The sequence below is a fragment of the Erpetoichthys calabaricus genome, chromosome 18 (genome assembly GCF_900747795.2).
Source record: "Erpetoichthys calabaricus chromosome 18, fErpCal1.3, whole genome shotgun sequence".
NCBI lineage: Eukaryota > Metazoa > Chordata > Cladistia > Polypteriformes > Polypteridae > Erpetoichthys > Erpetoichthys calabaricus.
In genome coordinates this window covers 31,068,474-31,084,653 of record NC_041411.2, presented here as the reverse complement: position 1 = coordinate 31,084,653, position 16,180 = coordinate 31,068,474, and the positions used below count along the sequence as shown (strand labels likewise).

Sequence of the window (16,180 nt, the reverse complement as noted above, 5' to 3'; positions counted from 1 at the left end):
TGCCTTTTGGTAAACCGTATCTGAGTTGTCACACATTTTTTTTTTATTAACATTGGCTTTTTTCTTTGCCACTCTCCCATAAAGCACTTTTCAATAATTGAACATTAGACCTCATTATGTGCAATAAGAATGTATGGAATACTTTATCCATTTCTTTTCAGGTTTATATGCTTATCACAGCTTGGTATGTATGAACAAATGTAATCAAACTGCAGAAGAGACAGATTGTGTGAATACTTTAACTAGATTTACTTTACAGTATATGTATTCTCTACCCAGGTTTATACAAGCAAACCAATAATTATGCAATCAATGACACAATAACACGTAGGAACAGTTTTGGAACTGCAAAAACCTTCCAAAAAAGTAAGTAAACAAGTGAAAATGTTGTGCCCATTTTGAATCAAGAAATTACAGAAGCACCTCTACTGTATCTCTAAGCACATTTTCATCTACAGTGCTTAAGGTACATGTGAAAGTGCAGGGAAGCAAGGAGACAGATTACAAAAGACACACATATCAGGTAGACACCCATCCTTTATTTTAGACTAAAGAGATCCGACCCTGTGTTCGGATTCAGTGGGTTGGAAAATGGATGGATGGATGGAGATAGGGTAGCCCTGAAAATTTTTTAAATGAATGGGAAATAAAGGTGCACAAAGTAGGTCATGCTTATGCAATACTAGTGTTCACAAATGTGTAATTTAAATGGATTTGGGTTGCTTGATGGCACATGAAAAAATACCTGTAAACTGGACATTAACACTTCCATTCTGAATATTTTACTGTAATAATTTCATTACAAATGATGAAATGTTTTAAAAACAAATTATGCAACTCCAACATGAAAGGTAATTTGGCACTAACTACTGAACAATATGTAGAGTAGCTATCATTTTACAGAGCTAACATTGGTGCCCCTGCAGTCAAGAGTAAGAAAGCCTCCTAAATCAACTTAGCTAGTTACCAAGTAGTGTAATATACATCAGACATTTAAAACATCTCACATGATAATATTTTGTAAAAATTGAATGAATATGAATTGAAGAGCTAAGTTGGCTTGTTTTTTATCAAAACCTTTGTTTTTTTATTGCTGATAATGCCCAGGTGTGACACAAAATCTGCATATTTGCAACCTGCCAAAGTGACTAATCTGCTAAAGTTAAAGGCATTCATCATCCTGTTGGGAGTTTCCAGTAACAAACTGTAGCTCTTTTGACATTACTCTAATCATAAGTCAGCCTGAATGTTGATATACAGAAAATCTGAATATCACTAGCTGACAATTTTTTTTTAAATAGTCAGAAATGTCTAATGCTACATCATGGATGGGAAGATCAGATACAGGAAATGGCAACTTGCTTAGAGTTCTTGTTGACAGTGATCATGGGGGTGTCCACTTCGGAATCCTGTCTCTGCATGGCCCATGGATTTCTCCCACACAGCAAAAATGACACAGCAAAGTCACGGAACTGAAAAACAGAAGAAAGTCATCTTTTTTTCTAACCATGAGACAAATTCACTTACTCATGTTGTAACATTGAGATGTCAGGGGACACAAAAAACCAATGGCACTCACATAATTGGTATGTAAGATGGTCTAGTGGTGATATTCGGACACTTTGGAGGACTGGCTTAAACCATTAATTTCAGATGCTGTTTTAATGCTGGATGGGTTATATCAGACTGAGTGGAAAAATCAGGAAGGGAACTGGAGATTTATGTGAATACGTAATGGTGAAAAAGAAAGTACAGTACAATTAAAATTAAATGTTCTATCCTGACACTGAATTGGTCCACATTCCTGTCCAGGGAGATAAGTTACATCATCCTGGCAGACTCAGCAACAGAAATGACTCACTCTGTTACTAAGATTTTAATGATGAATTCTGAGAGCTTGTGACTTCAAACAAGGAAACAAAAGTCTATTAGCATGTTCCGTCCATGGACACTACCAGCTGGACCTACTCTGCTCAAATGCTAATGACTTTAAATATAAACCTGTGGTGCAATCTGAGCAGGTCTGACCTCGTCTTACTCCGACCTACTGTCCTGCTATTGACAGCAGCAGCTCTCCATTATCTAAGCCAGATGTTCTTATGTGTGTTTAGGAGGCTTGTTTTTATAATATTTATATATTTGTATACATATATAAATTTTTTTAGCTTCTGTAAAATTTCATTTCTCTTTGGGGAAAATATAGTGTCATCAATCCATCGGGCTATACTGGGAAACTAACTATTTAGGTGGATAGTAAATTATGACCCTCCTAGTGTCAAAGTATCCATTCAGCAGATGCAGAAGAATTTTGTGGCTCATTTGCAACCTAAAATGTAAACCTCTGGGCATTAAATCATCCATCCTGGGACACACTGAGGATGCTGATTTGAAATGTGAACCTCATGGTTTCATAACATAATATAAAATTCTCAGGTTGATTGAATTCAATTTGGGATCATAAGATACTGGAGAATATTCTGAAAGTATCAAGGACCAATCAGGGATCTACCCTGGACAGGGTGCCAGTCCATTGCAAGGTCATCCTGGCCATTTTAAGATAATAGATGTATTGAGAATTAAGAGCTAGACCCTCAAAGTAAAATTTTCTGGGCTGAAGCTTTTTCAGTCCAGATTTACGCTTGGATTAATTGGCTGAGGTAGAATCCAAACTTTGGGTCACCTGGTTTCATATTGGCACCTGGGGAGTGAACCAGTTTTAATACTTGAAAAATATGTACAGTGTCTTGGTAAAAAAGAAAAACCTCTTACCTGTGTGTTCATAAAAATGTATATAATGGGATTGTACACAGTGCTGGTCTTCGCAAGGTACATTGGGACAGTTGCCACAAGAGGATGGATATAGAACTGGGAGTTGAACACAACTGCTAATGAAAATGCTGCATATGGAAGCCAGCAGATTAGAAAAGCCAATATCATCACTATAACCATGCGAGCAACCTTGGCCTCTGCCTTAGCTGTGGTGCCACCATGAGCGATGCCTGCCCCGGATACCTACATAGCAAAGACAGAAAAAAAGACAATAAGAAATATCATACACCTGTAAAGAAGGGCACTCTCCTGCTGACCATGTCTACATGAGCCCCTTATGAAAACCCCAATGTTTTCATAAAGTATGTTGCTGCACATGATGGCATGATATAAGCGTTACTTTTGTATTTACTACGTTGACAGCTGCACTGCTGAGGAGTTCAGAAATTTGAACTGACCTGTAAGTGCTTTCATCCTCTATGTCTTTACAGCTTCAGCAATGCAAGTGAATTTTTTTTAAAGATAGCCCTATTCAAATATACAGTATTATGTTTTGTGCCATCATGGCTACCTTGAACATTGCACCCCATGAAGAATGAAAGGGAGTGAATGCAAATATAAACAGCTCCTTTCTGTTTTTCCGTAGGTTCATCCACTTAGTTACTGCTTATTTTGACATCACTAAATCATCTTGCATCTTTACTTCCATTTGCCCTAAATCTAAAATACACTGAACATATACTGGTCCATTACGGGAGAAACCTTTAGGTTTTCTTTTACACCACATGGCTGACAGCCTCTCCGGTGTCAGGTTTCAAGTCTAAATAACTGAGGCTGCCAAGTTAGTATTACACCTCTAACCACGGAAGTAAGTTAATGGGACAGGCACCCAGTAATCAGATCTCATGTCTAGCCTCGCCTATTAATTCAAATCCTTCACTCCAAGTACTAAATGTTTCAGAGTAATGGTCCTTAAACCAGTTCAGTGGAATGCACTGCCAATTATGAGATATGGCCTCTGGTAGGAACGTTTCTATCTAAAATTATTAACGTGTTTCTATGAACTGACCCAGTATTAGATACCTGAAATGGGCTAGTAAACTTAGAAAAGTCCCAAATAAACCCACAATTCACTCTTCTGGAATTTACCTTCCGCAAAGTCCATAGTAGTGTCAAGTAGGAAAACATGATTATGATGAAGGGGATGGCAAAGCAGAGGCAGAAGTAGCACATGATGTAGGACATGTTAAGGGGGTCTGGGTTTTTCCAGTCTGGGGCACAGGAGGTCTTCACTCCTTCCAGTTGGTAGCTTCCCCATCCAAAAAGAGGTGGTATGTTCCAGATTAAAGACCAGATCCAAGCAAAGGCCACTCCCATCACTGCATGCTTTGGGTGAAAGTGTACAATTCCGAGGGGTTTGCATACAATGACAAAGCGATCAACTGCTATCACAGCCACTGTACAAAGAGCTACAATGCCTAGAAGAGGAAGAAGAAGAAGGAAAATTTGTGAAAATCTAGTCCAGCTACTGACCTGGTAAAGGAATCAGCAACTTCAGGTTTCTGGAGTATTTCTGCTGTGCTATCTGTAGTGTGTCTTACAACCCAGTTAAGGCCTAATCTGCTATCACATGAGTCTACCAGTTCAAATATTGATCTTCAGCTTAGTACAGGTATAGCCTTAAAAAAAAATAATCCACATGGTCATGAATCCAGCAGCAGAGAGCCTCATAGATCTGCATTGGAGAGATTTGTTTCCTAATTTACATTAATAATTTTGATTCAGCAATGGAAAATATATAAAATTAGCAGATACAGTAATATCAAACTTGAAGGGATAGTAAATAATGAAGGGACACCAAAAGCCATTCGCACAGAAGTGTCTTGGACAGAGAAAGCTGCATCAGGTTTGATTCCTTGGCTTCAGAATTCACAGATCAAACAGAAAGTTTTCAGTATTCAGTTTCATTCAATTAAAATTTTTCTTATAAAATCCTATTCCACCCGATATTTCTGCACACGAAATAATGATGCAGTATAAATAAAAAATAACACAACAATCATTGGAGTTGTGAACGACATATTGAAATGGAAATAATGGAGTATAAGTATAATATTTAGACTACTTGAACTCTTGTGATATCTACCATTCATTGAAACCTCCTCACCAACAGACACCAGAAACTGGCAGTCTAGCCTCAGCTAATTAATAACATGTCAGATGCATAAAGAAACAAAGTCCTTGGCAATATATTAAAAAAGGTTTTTGAGAAGGGCTATCCAGTGGATATTGTACTCCTTTCAGAGCAAAGAAGTCATTGAGTTTTATTGAATGAGAAGAGACTTGTCTTCCTCACAAGCTTGCCTTATCTGTTTTACCATTTATTGGCTTTGTCTGTGGAGTCATGTAGCAAGTGAATTTTGAAATAAATGTAATTTGGAAATCTGTTGTCCGATTGGTAGATTGTTGTAAAGCATCTCTGTTATATCTCTGAGCATCATTGTGTATTTCAAATGTAAAGTAATTTTGTGTATTTGACAAGTTTAGGTCAATGGTTTGACCAGAATTCATTAAGAAGAATTTAGGGAGCCGTGGTAGGCAAGGCAAGATGACATTCTTAGAAAAAAAATGTAAACATTGTCTTTAAATTGTCTTACAAAGGTTACAAATAAACATAACTCATGATGGCCATCTTTTGTTGCATAAAAGTAGGCCCACATGAAATCAGATGCTACATTGGGTGAGAAAGACGTCCTCATGGCTAACTGAGAGGTGAAAGCAGCTCTTTGGCTGCTCCTGTTTTAGTGAATTGTGTCTTGATACTGTTGGACTAGAGTGGCACATTGGCATGGTATCTGATTCTGCTCTCTCAGAGTTCTAGGGCAACAGATTAAATTCCCTCTCTGGGTGGTATGTTCACAACGTCCTCATATTTACATGGGCTTTTCTCTGTATAATACAATTTTCCTCTGCTATTCTAAAGACATGCACATTAAGTTAATTAATTTAAGTTCAGAAAGCTGTAACTGTAGGTTTGACAATGAACATACATGGATGAAGAGATGTGATTAACAAGTGGGCGATTGGACATACCTACTGTGTCAGAAGTAAAAGGTATTGAAAAATGAAGATGATGAGCCATCTTCTAACAATTGAGACTATGCTGTACTGTGTTAAACTCATATTTATAAGATTTCTATTTTCATTTTCCATCACTTTGTTCACATTCTAGGCAGTGGAATTTAGAACAGCTCAGTTTAAATATAAAAGGACTAAGGTTTCTGTGACCCTTGCTACAGTGGCTGTTATCCAAGTTGTGAGCCACTGGAGTTGACTTGCAATGATGTCTTCATCTTCAAAGGTGCTCAATACAAAAATGGTCGATTAACAGCTTGGCTGCCCTTGATCCCTGGTGCCTACTTCTTGCAAATATTAAGTCTGTTTATTACATATTCATGTATAATATTCCATCTCTGTTAGTTTATATAGTATCTTTTGGTTACACTTTAGGTACTGAAAAAATGCCTCTATTTCTCATTTATTGTTATGCAACAAGACCTTAACAACAGCTTCATTTGGCCCTGGTAACACTTAGAAAGCACCGGTAAAGTGGTCATTTGCAATGTAGCCTACTAAACTAACTTCATTTTGGATTGGTCAGAGGTGGCTTAAAGGAGACATATTTCTCTTGATATTGCATATTTCAGTATGAGACCTGTGAATCTGTCATAACAAATCATTTTATCAGGGTATTGGCACAGAGATGAATATCCACTTTACTGATCCCTTGTAAGTGTTATTAAGAAGCCTTTATCACTTACTGTACATAAGTGATTTCATTTGTTATTTATTTACGCTCACATGTTTAACTTTACTTTTACTGTGTTTATTTTGAACTGTTAATAGTAACTGTGCCTCTCATGGTTAAATGTTTACTTTTAAATATGTGCTTCTTGTAGTTTAATGTCTACTCTTATATACCTTTACCTAAGGAATCTATAGGCTTTTGCTCCAAAAGATATTTTATTGTATTGTACAATGACAATAAAGCTATTATATTTTACATCTTAAGTATAAATAAGTAATAGATCAGTTTTTACAATACCTGTGTTACCCTCCATTTTGGTGGCCAATGTCATCTGAAGCTATTTAACATGTACAGAGCTATCGTCACCATTGTCCTATGATGCAAGCACAGTCTGGTTTTACACAGTAAGCTGGAGTTGGGACTGAATATCATCCCAACACTTTCAAATCAAGTGCCTTAGTCATTAGCCACACACAACTAACCTTTAATTAAACTAACAATGATGAACATCTGAAATCCTGACATAAAAAACTATGATTTTTTTTTTTATCATGTCAAAACACATATCATAGGCTGCCACTCTATCATCAATATAGCTTGGCAAAAGTTGTTCCATTCTTAAATTTCTCAGAAAACACCCTAAAATGCAACTGTGGAGTCATCACTTACCGAAGAATGCTACAGAAAATCCCTCAATCACACATCCAGCCCTGCCAAGACTGAAGTAACCCATGGAATTAGTTATGGCTGTTAAGAGTCCACCCGACACAGTTACACCAAGGTCAGCCACCGCCAGGTTCACCAGGGCATAGTTAATTGGCTGTCTCAGCTGCCTATGACGAATCGTTACCCAGATCACTGTTGTGTTTAAGACAACTGAAGACAAGCAGAAGATCGCCATAATCACCGCCAGTATGGAATAAGCAAACCGAGGCACTGGGGCAGTTTCTTCGTCTGCTTCTGTGGCTACTGCTTGGTCTTCAGCACTCTTCATATTTCTGTGTGGAAGTTCCATACTTCAGCTGCTAATGGTGTTCTTCTTGAATGAGGTCTTTATTTATCCTTGCAGCTCTTATGATCTTTAACAGGTTAAGTGACCCGTGATTGAAAGCTTTTATCCTGATTTTTGTCAGCGGATTTAATCTCCCATCCAGCTTTCATCTTCTAATTAATCCTTAGGCAATACTTTGCCTGATTGCTGTAAAAAGTGCTTGGTGTTTCTAACTCGGCTATTTCTCTGGACACCATTTGCCACATGACTCTTTTATATTTGATGATACTGGACCATGGCATAACACCAAGGCAACGTCTTAGCCAGGAGTTGGAAGGGAGGAATGTAGTTTAGAAAAGTTACAGTATATGGACATTGAATTACGTTAGTTTCTGGGGACCTGGCTCATTGGTGCTCATCTTTGCCCTAGTCAGTCTTCAGAAAACACTTTCACCAGAGGCATGCTTGAGATGTCAGTTAAAATCTTTGCTTAACTAAAGATACTGCTTTCATTTATCAGTTTTATGAATTTGCTTATCCAATTCAGAATCACGAGGAACATGAGCCTATCCCTGTAGTAGAGGACTGCACTCCCGTAGTAATCACAAATTAATTCTTTTGTGCAGCTGTATTTAGTTGTAATGAAACAGATGGAGGTGTGGGATCAAGAAATAAAAATTCAAAACATTCCTTTTTTGTATTAGTGATTACCTGAATCATAAGCTATACCTCACTGTTTTGTATAGGGTGACATGTGGCAACATAGCAGCTAATTAGGACCAAGACAAAAACTGTAGGAAATACTTCTGTCATGCCAGAAGTTTACAGTAAAATATTGCAATAGTGCATGTTGGTTGATGAAAAGGCTATTTAAATAGCAATTTTAAAGGCAATTAAAATATCTAAAGTAAAACCTGACATATGGCAGCCATATTCTATTGTGGTCGATGAAAGAGAAAAGTATCTGCCATTTGCTTTCTACAATATGTGTTTAAAACTTTCACCGTAAAAGAACCATAATGTAGCACACCCCGTCATATTGTGAAAGGACAAGTTAAACTGAGATTTACAACAATGTTAACGTGAGAAGTGATCGGGGAAAAAAAATCAGACAACCTGAAATGGAATAGGGCAACCACATTTTGCATGCCTCAAAGCGACACAAAGTGATTTATTTTCACATGAACTGTAACTAATCGGAAGTGCATTATTGTATTGTTCCTTTACCACTTTAACAGTGACCTTCTGTTTCTCCTAAAACTTAGTGCATGGGTGGACCATGACACTTTTTCTTGGGCTGCAGGTGAGAGTAGTAAACACTGAGATTGGTTCTGTGTGGGAATGAGTAATAAATGAGGATGGGAGAGGTGATAAAAATGCAGTCCAGTGCAGAGTTCATAGCAAGACACATTCATGCACGTGCCCACTTCTTCACACCAGGCCAGTTTAGAGTTATCAATTAACTAGACCAGGGGTGGGCAAATTCATTCCTGGAGGGCCGCAGTGGCTGCGGGTTTTTGTTCCAACCCAGTTGCTTAATTAGAAAACAATCCTTGCCAATAATTACATTTCATGGCTTGTTAGTGCTTTAACTCTGCTATGTCAAGTCATTCTCATATCCTAGATTTTTTTTTTCCATTCTAAGGATATCATCCAAATACTTTGAAGTGTAAAACGGACGGGTAATTCTCAATCCTTCACTTTTTTCTCTTCTCTTTCCTTCCAAGTATTTAATTAAACCAAATAGTGCACGATAAATTCACACAGGTGTAAAGGGTAACAAGCAAAATGGATAACTGCTGGTTTCTTTTGTCATTTGCATCTAATTGCTAATAAGGAGCAATTAAAAACCAAGAATGCAGCTGTTTAAGACTTAAATAAGCAATAAGGGTTCATAATCTTAACGATGAAGATAACTAAAATGAAGCAGAAGAATTTCTAGAGCAATAAGTGCTTCTTATTAAGCAATTGGGTTGGAACAAAAACCTGCAGCCACTGCGGCCCTCCAGGAATGAATTTGCCCACCCCTGAACTAGACACATACCTTCAGGAGGTTTATTGCAGAAAAAGTGAATATATTGTGAAAAGGTTGATGGAAACCCAAAGAAATTCTTTCAATATTTTAGTAGTGAATGAACGGTCAAGGGGGAGGCGAAGAGTATTAGAAACAGTTAAGGTGAGTTAGAATATACAATAAAGTGAAATGTCAAATATTTTGAATTTGCATTTTATTGAAGTCTATAACCCAGGGCCGGATTTTCCTATAGGCTAACTAGGCTTCAGCCTAGGGCCTCAAGATCAAGAGGGGCCTACATTCAAATTGTTAGCAAAATTTTATTATCTCTCATGTATTTTACAAACTTAAAAATGGAAGGTGAAAGGGCCTCATAAGTGGAATAGCCTAGGGCCTCTTTTCATATAAATCCGGCCCTGCTATAACCTTTCTAAAGTATCAGGACTACAAAAGAGTTACTTAGTTATTTGGAAACCACAGAGGGAGAAGTGTTGTGTAGATTAAAAAGGCTAAAATCAAACAAATCTCTTGGACTGGATAACATTATTCCTTGAGTGCTTCAGGACGTTAGTGAGTACTTATAATAACCCTTTACACATATATTTGACACAAATATCTGCACAATGGGGAAATTCCTGAAGACTGGAGACTAGCAAATATTATCCCAGTTTATGAAAAGAATGCTTGAGCTGATCTAAGTAAGTATAGGCCAATAAGCTTAATGTGCATCACAGGTAAATTAAAGTAAGGAATTAATAAGGATAAGATCAAACAGAGCAGGTGTATTAGCAAGTAAAAGCGGAAGCAACAAAAGCATATAATAAGAAAGGTGCATATGATATCATTTATCTTGATTGTTCAGAAGCCTTTTGTGGTACCACATTTAAGGTTAGTGATCACACTAAAAGAAGTGGTAATTCAAGGCACAGTTTGTAGAAGTAAAAACATTAGATTTAAAGACAAAATGAGAGGTCTGAAGCTTGAAAGTATACTCTATGAGAAGGATCTAGGAGTTATAGTGGACTAATAACTATCTACATCCAACAATGTACAGAAGCGATCACGAAGACAAATAGGAAGGATATGTTACATTTCAGAATTTGTGTGGAGTATAAGTCAAAGGTGGTTATGCCTAAGTTACATAACACACTAGTGAATATTCACCTAGAGTACTGTATACATCTTTGGTATCCATACTACAAAACAGGCACAGCAAGAGAGCGTCCAGAGGAGCGTGACAAGGCTAGTTCCAGGACTAAGAGGTATGAGCTATGAAGGGAGACTGAAGGAGATGAAGCTTCCCAGTTTAAACCAATGGACATTAAAAGATGTTTAAAATTCCGAAAGAAATAAAGTTTCTTCAACAAGGACACAGGTGGGAACATGTTAAGGGCAGATTTCACCAATTGTAATAATTTGTTTTTATCACACAAAGAAACACATACCTATGGAATAAATTACCAAGTAGTGTGCCAGAGGATAGGACTTTAGAGACCTTCAGATCTCAAATTGATTTTATTTTGGAGAAACTAAGTAGATAGAACGGATGAGCATGTTGGACTGAATGGCCTGTTTTCACCACACATGTTCTAATGTTCTAAAGGTGGAAGCCAAACCCAGAGAGACATAGAATATACTCAAACTTCATATAAACAGTAATCAGACTGGGATTTGAAGCCATGAGGCAGCAGCAGCACTATATATAAAGTTGTTTGTCAAAGATCCAGAGACATCAAAAAAGTTAGTAGAGACCAAACTTGTCTGTGTTAGGTGAGTATAATTTTGTAATTTGGCTTTAAAAAAACTAAAAACTTAAAGGAGAGCAGATTTATTGGGCCATCTCTTTGTCTTCTCCTCAAACCTAGGATGCCTCCTTATCTTACACAGTCATTTTCTAGAAGATACATTTTATGCTTCAACAACATGAAAGTTTCTCCCAGCCTTTGTTTTCCATCTTGAATTCTTACCCTCTTTTTCCTCAGTGAGGTCTTCATGAGTCTGATTTACTGAACTGGAAGCCAGCAGGACTCATCATGATCCTGCCCTTCAGGGATTTAAAGACCTTGGAGTGTTCAAGACTGCAAAGATTGAGATCCCTTGGCTTACTGAAGTAGGAAATGCCCTTTGACTCCAGAGATGCATTTGCTTGCGTGTCTCCCATACCACTCATGCTTTTCAAGATAAATAAAGCCTGATTAAAATGCAACTGAATATTCATGATGCATCAATGTGCCACTCAGCAGAAAGAGATGCCAGAGGTCAAACGTGTATGCAAGCCTGATGTTCACTCTGTGAAAATGAGCGCAATGACAATGATTTCTTCTAATATTTTCAGTCGATTCATAGTTACGCCTCCTCTTATTCCAGGACAAAGAACCACATAGATGTATTATTCATTAATTCATTATTGCTAGCAATGCAAAGAATTCCCCATAACAGACACAAGTCTATACCCTGTATGGATTAAGCAGCTTAAGTGAATTTACAAATGACTTATATTGCTTCCTAATCTGCAGCACTCTTGTAAATAAGTGAAAAATTGATTAAGCCCTGCTATCCTTTAATTTATCTTTAGGTTCAACACATCAGTGGTCACACAGGTTTTCACATGTTGCTATCAATACAGCATTAATAAAAATCTCTGGCCAATTTCACGCACGTTAATACATTGTCTATAAATCATGGCATTTGATAATTATGCCACTGCCTAGACACAGTGCAGGAAATATATTGACAGGTTAGAATTTAATTCATAAGTTGAATTAGTTCACCACATAAGCAATTGAGAAGTGCACTGAAGAGTAAACTTACGTTTTATGCTGTACACCACACATGCCTAAATAACACCTGACTCTAGGAAACATAATGGAATTATCCATGTTCTGCCCAGCTCCATATTTGTTAGCAGCTATTAGTTAAATGTGTGAAAATCACCAAACATAAAATTCTGGGTAACAACAATTCACATTTATAATGATTTCAGTTTAATATCTTTTTTGAGATTCAGCACAAGGCATCATCTTTTCAATGATGAGAACTAATCAATGCCAATCTTACCATCTTGTAGTGATCTTCTCAACTGTTTATTTGGCATGTGCTATGTGCAGTTGTTTTTTTATTCTGTGCATAAAATACTACTGAAGAAACAAAATTATTAACAAAGAATGAAGGACCATGAAAAACCAAAAAAAATGACCATAAATTGAATATGTTTGGATGTATACATGAAAGGGCGCAGTGGGTATCGCTGCTGCCTCACAGTTAGGAGACCCGGGTTCGCTTTCCGGGTCCTCCCTGCGTGGAGTTTGCATATTCTCCCCGTGTCTGCGTGGATTTCCCCCGGGTGCTCTGGTTTCCTCCCGCAGTCCAAAGACATGCAGGTTAGGTGGATTGGCAATTCTAAATTGTCCCTAATGTGTGCTTGGTGTGTGGGTGTTTGTGTGTGTGCCCTGCAGTGGGCTGGTGCCCTGCCCGGGGTTTGTTTCCTGCCTTGCGCCCCGTGTTGGCTGGGATTGGCTCCAGCAGACCCCCCGTGACCCTGTAGTTAGGATATAGCAGGTTGGATAATGGATGGATGGATGGTATACATGAAAGACAAATTAACAAAAATGATATGCAGGTCCTGAGTTTATCTTCTTCAACAACTTGTAGATGTAGTTATGTAGCTGATTCTTCTGAGCCTGGAGGAAAAATAATAAGAACTACAAAATGTCAATGATCCAGAAGTAATGGAGTGTGAAGAACTTAGTGCCTCTTCCTCTTTATTTTTTCGTTTCTTTTTCACACATAATCCATCAGCCTCCCTCACTGTTACCATCACTAACACTGCAGTGACTTATTATGGCTCCACTGCTGCCTCTTCTCTTTATTTTTACACTTGTTCAGTGAGTGTGATATTAATGGCATTGTTCCACTGATATTCTTTATCATTATTGTTAAGATATCCTTTATTCATGATTAAATAAAGTTTTGTCTTAAAGGTCTAATTAAAGTTAAATTTTATGCCCATAAATAATGGGCATCATACAGCAGGTCTATGAGTGAAGGTGTAAAAGTAAAGTGTGTAATAACACAAGCCCATAAACAGCTATATAAGATTAAGTCATTAATAAAGAGAAAATACCATGTTTGAGTGACCCACCATGACCTAGTGAAGTGATTGTGATCTTTATAATGATATTTGGTGTTATTTTAGGAAATATGCATGCCAATTAGGGTTAAGGTTAGCGTTAGGGGCTATTTAAATTAACTAAATCAGCACTTCTTTTAAACACTTCCTGCGGTTAATGCTCCTTTCCTGCATGGATTCCTATGACTATCTCTCTTTAATACTTGTATTTGAGCTTTGATATTTTCCCAGTGCTACAAAAACTGGTTATTGCTAATTACTGTAGGAGCTTTAATAGCACTAAAGATTGATTCACTGCACGGTGATCTTTTTTGTTGTCTTTCCATTCCGGGCTGGGTGTTTTTAAAATGAATGCACTCCTTCATTTTCATTTTGTAAGTGCTGTGCTACCCTTCCCTCTCCAAATAAATTTTGCCTAGGAGTTAGATCCTTGATCTCTAAATTCTTATGGAATGCAGAGAGACCCTCCATTAAGTTTTTGACTCTAATTCATGATAAATTGGAGGGTGGAATCGCCTTACCAGATTTTGAATTGTATCTTTAAGCTTTTGTTCTTTGCCTGGTTTTGATCTGGATGAACCATCTTTTTTAATCACCCCTCCTGCCTGGTGATCCCTCTCTCTCCTCCTCTTTACACCACTTAAACTGAAATCGCATGGTAACTATTTGGGACCTTTAAGCCACGAGGTTAAAAAACTTCTAGATTACTGTTTAAAATAGCACTCACACACCCCTATCTTCAACTGTCCTGCTATGTTATAGGTGATCATCCCATTTTATTTCCATCTTTGGCCACTTTTGGCATTTCAACATTTTAATAGTGCTAGGCTCCAGATATTCTAGCCCCTGAGGCCCGAGTTTGGACTTATATACTCCACGTTTTTTCCATTAACAACTGACGTCTGTTGTCAAAACATAAAATATTTCTCTATCTTCATTTCTTCCTTTAATTTCACTTTGCAACTTCTGTAGGCCTCTATCCTTCATTTTGAGACCAGTGGCTTCGTGTCTGTGCAAAGCGTCATATTGACCTTTACCAAATTCTCTCTGTTAGGCAGCAGAACCTTCGCTCAACCTACCCTTCACTTTTTTGGAAATCGATTTTTACAATTTCTTAATCTTTGCTTAAAAGCTTAATCTTTGAAACGTTCAATTTTGGAATGCTCATCGCACTTATTTTACTCCATGAAAGAATTTTGGCATGGGTATGTCCAATAATCCTTGTTGTCTCTTCTGTCGGACGAGAATTCCAGGTACTTTAATATGTGTTTCTGGAGTATCTCCTGTCTTGGCTTTGTAGATGCCTATCATTACATTTCTCTTAACCTCCATCCCTTTCTTTCATCAAATTTTTCATTTATTGGAACTCCAGTCTCTCTCTCTCTATTTTATTAAGCAGATTCTGTTTTGTCTATGCACTATAGCTGCTATGTCGTCCCTAGCCTTTTGCTGGAAATCTGATGTTTCTATGTCCTATCTGTCTTGGCAAGCTTCGTTTTTCAAAGTTGTTCTCACTCTCACTCTCACTCCAAGTGGGTTAACTGCTTCATGTAAAGGACAAATTCGTTTAGAACGAAGTGCTCTGGAGTGAAAAAAAAATTGTTATAAGAGGGATTAGTTACAATGAATTTGAAAAAAAAATTGATGTATGGTGTAAAAAAAGAGGTTTATTTTTGAAAAAACCCATGGTTTGTAAATTTCTGCTGTTTGTTCTTTTGTGAGTCATTATATTTTTTAACTAGGAAATTTTTTAGATAACAAGATCACAGCAAAAAGGTTGAGGAAATTGAGGTCACTTTTAAAACTAAGAATCTTTGGATGCATAAATTTGCAGGCACAAAATTCAAAGAAACATTCAAATGCAATAAAAAAAATGTAAAAATATTAAGGTGTGTTGGTGTTCACAGGGTAGAATCTTAGCAAATTTATGCAACACATTGGAAACTTGTTTAATAGCATAAAATGAGAGAAGTTAAACAGCCAGCCGTTATGCTGTAGGGTTAGCCAAAATATAATTCTCTATCTGTTCAATATGTTGAGCGAGGAGAACCGTACCTCGAGGAACCGCTGCAGACCTGTGCAGCAGTGAGATTCCGAAGCTCCAATGAACAGTCAATACTTCTTGATTTTCATGACAATGTACATGATTTGAGTCAGATGACCCCTTATCTTAATCATTATGTACCTGGGTGTATCGTGTAACATCACTGACAAAACGACAACTTCCTCAACAGAGTGGAGTGCTGGTGGTCTGCAGCTAGACTCCATTGAGGGAAGTCTGGGTCAAGGCCAGAAGAAATAGGCATGTTTTTTTGCATTTTTTATGAAAAATGAATTTTTCAGATTAAATGGTTTTCACTGTAACAAAGTTTTTTTTAACACTAGTTCTATAGGAAATTTGCCAGAACATAAATCAAGGATTTTGTTAACATGGAGTTTGCTTCAATGGAATTTGACAAGTATTACAGA

General features: G+C 37.3%; 1 protein-coding gene across 1 annotated transcript; it reads right to left on the bottom strand.

The window, feature by feature from the left end:
• Positions 1 to 1,337: 1,337 nt before the first annotated feature.
• parapinopsina (parapinopsin a) lies at positions 1,338 to 7,511 on the bottom strand. The gene is made up of 4 exons (XM_028825238.2): positions 7,247 to 7,511; positions 3,919 to 4,247; positions 2,770 to 3,012; positions 1,338 to 1,472 (listed from the first exon to the last, which is right to left on the bottom strand). Exons 1-4 carry the CDS (start codon positions 7,476 to 7,478, stop codon positions 1,338 to 1,340), a joined length of 939 nt encoding a protein of 312 aa, XP_028681071.2. The 5' UTR covers positions 7,479 to 7,511.
• Between the last annotated feature and the right edge of the window lie 8,669 nt (positions 7,512 to 16,180).